General features: G+C 37.3%; 1 protein-coding gene across 6 annotated transcripts in view; it reads left to right on the forward strand.

The window, feature by feature from the left end:
- Positions 1–10000, forward strand: part of LOC144975468 (uncharacterized) — a 33552-nt gene that overhangs the window by 8569 nt on the left and 14983 nt on the right. For 5 of the 6 annotated variants that reach the window (XM_078919582.1, XM_078919581.1, XM_078919578.1 and 2 more), the window contains 4 exons: positions 2372–2508; positions 3920–4013; positions 6890–7041; positions 8521–8626. In XM_078919582.1, the coding sequence (XP_078775708.1) occupies positions 2372–2508; positions 3920–4013; positions 6890–7041; positions 8521–8626 (489 nt within the window). Of the gene's footprint in view, positions 1–721; positions 841–2371; positions 2509–3919; positions 4014–6889; positions 7042–8520; positions 8627–10000 lie in introns of those variants that run through there. The other variant, XM_078919583.1, reaches the window with a different exon arrangement.

Genomic DNA, 10000 nt, shown 5'->3' on the forward strand with positions numbered 1-10000 from the left:
TGGCTCTGCGCATGGCGGAAGTCATCGTATTTTAACAAAAGTAAAAAGGACCACGCCCACTTTGTTTAGAGTCTTTTCCTTTACGTTCATGGTCTGTCATGACTTTAGACACAAGTGTCAATGCGACACTAAGATGACTTTTATCCAATAATTTTTTATGATCCAGTGTAGATTTGAAACTGACCACCTAAAAACCTCTGCCGCCCCCCCCCCCCCACCCATCTCTCTTTAACTTTCAATCTTTCTCTCTCTCTATCTCTATCTCTCTCTCTCTTTCTCTCTCTCTCTCTCTCTCTCTCTCTCTCTCTCTCTCTCTCTCTCTCTCTCTCTCTCTCTCTCTCTCTCTCTCTCTCTCTCTCTCCTCTCTCTTTCCCCCTTTGGGTTGATCAGTAACACGAGACCGAACCCCTGTCCTTTACTGCCATGCCATAAATCAACATTGAGTGATGTCATTAATTGGATAGGTGCGACGTGCACATTTATGCAGGTCTGACATCCAACCACACTAATGGGCCTAGTTTAACATTGTTGTAATATTGACAATATATTACGTCATTTAAAAAATCATTTTTTTTTTAGATTTCCATGACAACAATGAGCCCATAAGGAATTGGGTTATCAGACCTGTAAATAAGTGCACAATGGATATGTGACAACGATGCATAATCAATCAACATTGAGTGGTGTCATTATTTGGATAGGTGACAACGATATCACGCTCTGGCTTTCCAAACATTACCTTACCAGACTCAGGTGTGAAAGAAATACTTGGCTATATGAAATTATGTAAAGAGGGCAGAGGATACCATACAGATTGCACCAAACAGGCGGATTTACAATGTATGAGAAAAAAAAATAGTTTAATGTAGTCTAATGGGGATATAAAATATACATTGCCAGATTAAAAAAAAATATTCTCTTTATTCATCCCATAGGGGTAATTTGTCCCTAGGATCTATTCTAAGGGAAGTGCAGCGCCGCAAATTAAGCTGGGGCGAGGTGACTTGCTCAATGCCACACAGCGCAGTGGGGGGTGATTGAAATCGGTACCTTTCGGGTACGAAGCAAAGACGGTACCGGCTGAGCCACGCTGCTCCATTTATTTTCATATCTTTTCATTTTATATCAAACTTTTTTTGTAGAATGCCAAACTTTATTGTAAATATACAAGTATACAATGATGTTTCTTATGAAAGAAATGCGGCTATATGGTCTTGTAGTATGACATTTGCTTTCGGATCGAAAGGTCCTGGGTTCGAGCCTCGTTCGGCGCATATTTAAGCCATGGAAAAGGCTTTTTACTCAAAATTCTATCCCTGTACTCAGGTGTAAAACGAGTACCGGGCCGTTAATAGTCTTGTTTTTGTCGGAAAAAATTGTAATATCGCTCGTTCTACGTTTTACGTGCTGATGTTGGTCAAGGACCCTTTGAGACTGCACTATATAAAAGCTCAAGTGTTTATGAACGAGATGTATTAACTGATCTGTTTCCATAAATGTCTTTGGTTAGACGAAAATAGTCATGTTAAAGAGGGGCATGTGTATATGTTAGTGTGTTTGTGTGTGTATTTGTGTGTGTGTGTTTGTGTTTGTGTATGCGTTGTGTGTGTATGTATGTATGTGTGTGTGTGTGTGTGTGTGTGTGTGTGTATTCTTAAAATTTAGTGAATGTGGCGAATGGATGTTGAATGACCTAAAATTGTGAAGCAAGGCTAATCACATTTTTAATAGAGGGTGGGCGTTAAAAAGTTGCATTTGTGAGGCTGGCTGAGAAAAGCCGGGAAGATGCAGCAAGCTTCGATTCGAGATATGAGTCAAAATCAAAGATAAAGTGTTTTCCATAGAGACAAATTTTATTGAGAAATACTTTCATAACTTTGGTTCTAATAGACATAGAAAGAAAATTTTGAATGGAAAATGATCAGAAAAATATGGTCTACACCATTGCATAATAACTCATTTTATGAAAATTGCGCATCTTTCCGGGTTTTCTCAGCCAGCGACACATTTATTATTATTTAAAACTAGAGCTTTGTGCGGCTATGTGGTCTCGTGGTATGACACTCGCTTTCGGATCGGAAGGTCCTGGGTTCGGCGCATAGTTGAGTCCTTGGAGAAGATTTCTTCACTCACATTCTCTCATCGTACTCAGGTGTTAAATGAGTGCCTGGCTGTTAACAGCGTTGTCTCTGTCGGAAAAATTGTAATATCGCCTAACAGGCGTCATGTCTCGTTCTTCATGTTACTTTGAGCACATTTAGTGGAAATTGCGCTCTATAAAAGCTCTAGTTTTTTATTATTGTTTCCTCTTATAGAGCATTGCACAGCTTTAAGAATGAATACACAAATGTAAAACGTTTTCTTTTCTCAGGACATTGGAAGATGCCGTAAAATGCGCTCTTGATGAAATTGCCCCTTGTGATCGCGTCACGAAACAACGCTTTCAGGCCACTTTGGACGACCTTAAAGGTCACAGGGCTCTGTGTGAATATTATAAGCTAAATCCGGGTAATGCTACGTATATCTTAACATATTATAACTAGATAGTGTAAATGTTGTTGCTCGAAACTCGAAGAAATGAATAACAATGTGAAATTGAATGTAAGCTTCAATTTAATATATGAAAGCAGATAAAATGGACATTTCGGATTTCCCCTTTATCAAATAATGCCGAATATTTCACTGCTGTCAAACTGGTTTTTCAGGAATGTATTTATGTTTTCATTGTTTTTTGTTGTCGGCTGAAGAATGTTTTGAACTCGAAACATTCCGTGTTCGATATTTTGCTATTTAATGATTTTTATTTGCAAAAGTAAAATTGAACACAAAATAATCATCCACGTAAGAAAGTTTTTCCCATAATTTTGGTTCAAATAAGTTGCACATTTCTCCACATTGGCTGTCACCAAATTCAGATTTCTATTGTTGTCTCTTCGATCTTTATCTTGCTCTGGCATTCAGATCTAGAAAACCTTCTAAAACTTCTATCGCACACCATTAACATGTAAAAACGGAGTTGTGAAGACCCGACAAGGTTGCTTGGACATTTCGAAACTGAATAAAGTGTAAACAGGGTGGCTAATATTTTTGACATATTGAGCTTTTATATAGCGCAATATTCACTAAAGTTGCTCAAAGCGCTTTACAAGGGGTCCCTGGCCAACAGCAACATGCAACATGTTAGGCGATATTACAATTATTTCGGACCGAGTCAACGCTGTCAACGGCCAGGTACTCGTTTACACCTGAGTATGGTGAGAGAATGTGAGTAATGAGCCGTTTCCAAGGACACAAATATGCGCCGAGCGAGGCTCGAACCCAGGACCTTCCGATCCAAAAGCGAGTGCCACAAGACCACATAGCCGACATATCACAATTGTCATTCCTTCGCTTAGAACTCACGCATTTTTTGAGTGGGTCAGTTAAGATTTTCCAAGGCAAAGACGGCCCTATATGTAAACCACTACCCACTCTGATAAAGATATTCTTCACTTGCCTGAAAAAGGCCCATTCAAAACAACCAATGCCGCGTCTCAGGAACTATAGCAATGCAAATAGACATTCTATGCTACGTCAAATTAAGAGATTAAAGAGAAGGCACCGGTGTGAGTTAAAGAGCTGAACGAGTGTGTATGAAAGGCGCCAGACAAAGCAAGAAAGAAGACTACACGACAAAAACCCTTAATAATATACAAAATTGATTACTAAAACCATTTCTGCTAAGTTGCAATTATCAGTTTTAAAAAGTTGTTATTGTTGTTTTACAGCAATGGTGTACCTGTCTGTCAATAAATCTGTTTTTATGAACCTGTACAATTCCTCTTTTAAATGGTATTTAACACGTGTGGATTTAATTTGTATTTAAAGAGAGTGACAGAAAACAAAACTGTAACATCTTTTATAATTACCGTATCTCTAGATGACTTCACGTGTTCCGGTCAACTTATATGGGAATGTAACAACGAATACAGCTACATGATAACCCAGCCAAAATATAGTCTGCAACATTGCAGGTAAATTAAAAAAAAAAATGTGGGTGTCTTTTATTTAAAAAATATTTTGGTTGAAAATCGTTTACTTCAAAAATCGATTGATTACAGTAACTCTCTGATTCTCCAAAACAAAAATTACTTTGCAGGAGATTTAAAGACATGATTTCTTTGGAAAGTTGGGGACAACTTAATATCAAGGCTTGTCCTTCAGAGCCATTAGGCCAATGAAGCAGGAGTTAATTCCGATTTATATCACGTCAAACTGACAATAGCAATTGCTTGATATCCTTTGGATAGGATGCTAGTCTAACGCAAAGTACTTTCCGTCTAATCTAATAGACCCAGCTACCTAATCACTGGGTGGAAAGGGGGACCAGAAAAAATCTCGACTGCATCCAGGATCGATCTTGATCAATGTTACCTTTGCGTGTGAATCGAGTGCTCTACCAACTAAGCTATTGGGACCCCCCCCCCCCCCCTTTCCCCTCCCATGTGATGGGTAATTGTAGTATTGTAGTTAAAGTTTTCTGGCCAAAATTAAAACCACTGGGTTTTTTGTCTGTGTTTTGCCAAATTTTGAGTTTGATTATTAGTTATATTTTTGTCAAGATCGAATGTGAGTACCTGATTTTTCCAAACGTCCTAAGTCACCTCCTGATAGATAATGAGTTGACTATCCCAAGCTATTTTTTGGTCTCCCTAGAATCACCAGGGACAATAGCCTTCAACAGTCGTGACGTCACTTTCCTCGCAATGACGCATAGTAACTTAGCAACTGGTTCTATACTATCGGAACAATGGCGGATGTCCTTATGAAATACTTCTCCAACGAGCATAAATGTGCGTCCAGAGGAGAAATACATTATAAATATTATCATGTTTTGACTTTTTTACATTCTGATCACATGACATGTGAAAACGTTCTCGCCAGTGTGGAGAATAAAAAGTAACGATTTTCTTTGTTTAGAACCAAGCTGCTCATTGCTGGGCGACATGACATCAACACTCAGGGTATTGTACTTTGACATTCACAAGACAAGTATTTACCTCTTAAAGTCACTAAATGTGCGACTATTTGGTCTTCTGAACGACACTCGCTTTCGATCTTCGGTTCGAGCCTCGCTCAACGCATTGTTGAGTCAAAGGAAAAGGCTCTTTACTCACATTTCTCTCGCCGTATTCAGGTGTAAAATTAGCACCTGGCCGTTTACAGCGTTGTCGCTGTCCGAAATCAAATTGAAATAGCGCCTAACAGGCGTCATGTCACGTCCTACGTGTTAATATTGCTGTTTGCTAGGAACTCCTTGTAAAGCGCTTTCAGCACGTTTAGTTGATATTACTCTACATAAACGGTCAAGTCTTTTTGTTGTTTTTTTTAAAACCAATGACAAAAATTGCGGTTTTCATTGAATGATCAAAATGGGACTAAGTATGTTTTGAAAATCTCCTACTCATTGTAGTCTCTTAACGTGCTGTGTAGTCTTATAGATGGATTGGAATAGGATTCAAAAGTCTGAGTTCACTTCCGTCCAGCAACCAGCAGCTTGGTTCTAAAAAAAAATGAAAATAGGTATTTTTTTATTCTTCATGCAGGCTAGAACTTTTTCACATGTCTGCGATCAGAATGTATAAAAGTCAAAACATGATCCGATTTATAATGTGTTTCTCCTCTGGATACACTTTTATGCTCCTCGGAGAGGCATGCCATATGGCGTCCACCATTGTTCCGATAGTTTAGAACCAGTTACTAAGTTACTATGCGTCATTACGACGGAAGTGACGTCGCGACTGTTGAAGCCTATTGACGACACTCGGCTCTTTGTTTTCATTTTTATACAGTCATTTTACTGTAAAATCTCACTAAAATATATTACCAGACCACAAACGCATAAGGTTGCTCATCCTTTTGTGCGTTTGTAAGTTGTAGTTGGCTGGCATATATTGTGATAATTTTATCTAAACGCAAAGCACCAATACATTTTAATTTGAATATGGCCTATCTTCCAGGCCATATTATGTTAGATTGAAGAGAATTCCGTATATAGAGGCTAAAATTCCCTTTAAAATCTTTCGACTGACCCATGCTAAAAAAAATTAATTAAATACAAAAATCTTAAGCTTTTATATAGCCCAATATCCACTAAACGTGCTCAAAGCGTTTTACAGAGTGTCCCTAGTCAATAGCAACACGTATCATGTAGAACTAGGCATGACGCCTTAGGTGATAATATTGCGATTTTTTCCTACAGTAACAACGCAGTTAATGGCGAAGTAATCCTTTTACCCCTTAGTACGTTGAGATAATGTGATTAAAGAGCATTTGCCAAGGACTCAACCATGCGCTGAGCGAGGCTCGAACTCAGGGCCTTCCGATCTGAAAGCGAGAGTCACATCATAAAAACCACGTAACCGTCCAGATTAGAAGTCCTTGTCTACAGATAGCATGCGCTTGGCGAAGACTCTCACAACATTGCTATCCGGAAGTATAACGGACCAACACACAAAACGACGTGTAAGCTTTAACGTTTATAGTCCTGTTAATCGTAGAAATCGTTACATATTGTCTGACACTGACGTCAAAAGACAAGTCTTTGGTCACAAAAGAAAACAAATCGTGTGTTATATTTAATAGTTCAACCAATGGAATCACTTGTTCCTTGAGCTCTACTAACTACAACTCACTTGACGCTTGACCTTAAAAATGAATTCAAAAGATAAGTCCCCGTAGATCCTAGTGTCAGGCTATTAGTTAACGATGGATGCAGGGTAATACAGTTTAGTGAGAAATACTCATAAACGCGGATAGCCAACTAAAAAAAAACGAAGAAAAAAAAACAAAAAATCAATAACAAAGACCCGAGACACGTCAAGCTGGTTCTATCTATAACTTGTTTCAGAGCTTTTCTACTTATAGCCCAATGTGAGAATGAAAAGATGGCGGACTGTGTTTCTGATCTCAAGTGGCATATGACAGATGGGTTGGAACAGAATCGCCACCGTTGCCAGCGAGTATTGCTTGGACTCCACGCCACCTCAACAAACATCACTGGTAACTTTTCTCTCTTTCCATCTCAGCCATGATTCAAATTAACCAGTAGATTTTTGACCTATCAAAACATGGAATTTGTGACACACCTTCACACTTGCTCTGACAAATATATTGAGTTGTTTATAAACAATAATGTGAATGAAATTGACCTCTCTCTGATTGTTGTTATTGCTTTTATAGATAGAATGCGCTTGGCCTAGGAGTTCACAACATTGCCATCCGGAAGTATAACGGACCAACGCACAAACTCTGTGTAACCATGAACTTTTATAGTCTGGTTAATACAGTTTAGTGAGAACAACTCACAAACGCGGATGGCAAAAACAATAACAAAGGCCTGAGTGACGTCATCTGCATACTATCTATACTGCCAGATGGGTGACGAGTTATCACACAATTTTCTCGATCGTGTGATAAGTTTACACATGTTTTCTGTGTTGGTTCTCTTGATCAAGCGGTAGAACAGTGTGAGTATTTTACTTAGGCACACACCATGATATTAAAACCTGTGAAGTTTGCTATGTTTACCAATCCCTTCCATTGTTTGCATTATGGCGACTGTCCGAGAGGCGTGGTTATCTAGGCGTCAATTATGTCCATTTCTTCATTGTAGTCATGAAGCTTGAAGCTTGAAGGGAAAAAATAACGATAACTGTTGAATTGTACTGTTCAATTTATTAGATGAAGACAGATACTGGGAACTTCTTGTATTTCCCCTTTTTCAATAAAACACGATGACTAAAACACTAAGGATGAATGAGATATCTCAACGGGAAAATTTGCCTCTAGGGTCTATTCCAAGTGAAGACTGGAATAACCCAGGTTTCAGCCGCAATGCAGCGCCATAAATTGAGCGAGAAATGACGCCTATTAGGCGATTTGATATTTTTGTCCGACAGAGGTAACGCTAAAATGGCTAGATACTCATTTTACACATGAGTACGGTTCGAGAATGTGAGTTAAGAGTTCTTTTCCAAGGACTCATCTACGCGCCGCTCAGAGCGGTCTCGAACCTTGGACCTCCCGGGCCGAAGTTGAGTGTTCTCTCACAAGACCACAAAGCAGCACAAGAGTGTAGTGTACTGATATTGTATGAATGGTTTTCAACTGAAGGAATTGGCTTCAACAGTCATGACGTCACTTCCCTCCTAATGACGTAAAGTAACTTAGTAACTGGCTCTAAACTATCGGAACAATGGCGGGCGCCCTTATGAAATATTTTTCCCACGAGCATAAAAGCGTATCCAGAGGAGAAAAAAATTATAAATCTGATCATGTTTTGACTTTTATACTGATCACATGAAATATGAAAAGTTCTAGCCAGCATGAAGAATAAGAAGTACCAATTTTCTTTGTTTAGAACCACGCTGCTCGCCGTTGCTGGGCGACGTGACATCAGACTATTGAATCCAATTGAGTCAATCCACTTGACCCCATTCCTCTTGAAAACATTAGTACGGTTATGCATTTCTCCATCAGCAACAACTAACGAGTCGTGTCCAGTGGAAGCAGTGTTGAAATGTCTTGCTATTCTAAAGCAACACGGGGAACCAAGTATGGACGAGGGCTTCATTGAATGGTGCAAGTAAGTGATTTTACTCATATCATCATTGGACTGATTTGTATAATAATGATAATAATGATAATAATAATAATGAAAATAATAATAATAATGAAAAGGATAATAATAATAATAATAATAATAATAATAATAATAATAATAATAATAATAATAATAATAATAATAATAATAATAATAATAATAATAATGAAAATCATAATAATAATAAATAATAATAATAATAATAATAATAATAATAATAATAATAATAATAATAATAATAATGATATAATAATAATAATAATAATAATAATAATAATAATAATAATAATAATAATAATAATAATAATGAAAATAATAATAATACTAATAATAATAATAATAATAATACTAATAATAATAATAATAATAATAATAATAATAATAATAATAATAATATAATAATAATAATAATATAATAATGTTATAAAAGATAATGATGATGATGATGATGATGATGATGATGATAATAATAATAATAATAATAATAATGATAATGATAATATTAATGTATTATTGTTGTTGAGCGCTCTTCCATTTCACGCGAATCTGATTAGAGCGCTTTAACAGGGGCATCAAAAATTCAATTTGGAAAATAACAAAGTCTTTAGATGCTTTTTAAACACACCTTCCGATGAAGAATGCCGTATTCCTTTTAGAAGTTTGTTCCAGAGAGTTGGAATATTTCTAGAAAATGATCGTCCTCCACAAGAGTTCTTTCCCTTGAGTGACAAGCAATTTTCCATCTGATGTAAGGGAGATCACAATGGAATGTGCCCAATCAAATGTCTAGTTACAATGTTTGAGCCCTAAAGCACACATAAGAAACGCGTGAGCTTTTATATAGCGCAATATACACTAAACGTACTAAAAGCGCTTTACAAAGGGTACCTGAACAATAGCTACACGTACCATGTAGAACGTTAGAGACATCACGCCTATTAGGCGATATTACAATCTATTTCGGACAGAGACAACGCTGTTAACGGCCAGGTATTCATTTAAAACCTGAGTACGGTGAGAGAATGTGAATAAAGAGCCTTTTCTAAGGACTTAACTATGCGCCGAACGAGGGTCGAACTCAGGAATTTCCGATCCCAAAGCGAGTGTCATACCACTAGACCACATAGCCTCAGAGATAGATATGGAGCACTTTTCTATTATGTGTTCTTGCTATTTTGAGTATTAAATATATAACGATAATTTGTAAGCCTTTGCTTGTCTTTTTGATGTCATTTTCTCGTCAGTTTCAGGCCGTAGCCATCATAACTCATAGATTGACACTGACAAAAATATGACGTCAAGAGACAAGTCTTTGGCATACAAAAGAAAACAAATCGTGAGTTGTATCACATGTTT

The sequence above is a fragment of the Berghia stephanieae genome, chromosome 6 (assembly GCF_034508935.2).
Source record: "Berghia stephanieae isolate SIO BIC M18660-M18661 chromosome 6, UCSD_Bste_1.3, whole genome shotgun sequence".
In the NCBI taxonomy this organism is placed as follows: Eukaryota; Metazoa; Mollusca; class Gastropoda; order Nudibranchia; family Aeolidiidae; genus Berghia; species Berghia stephanieae.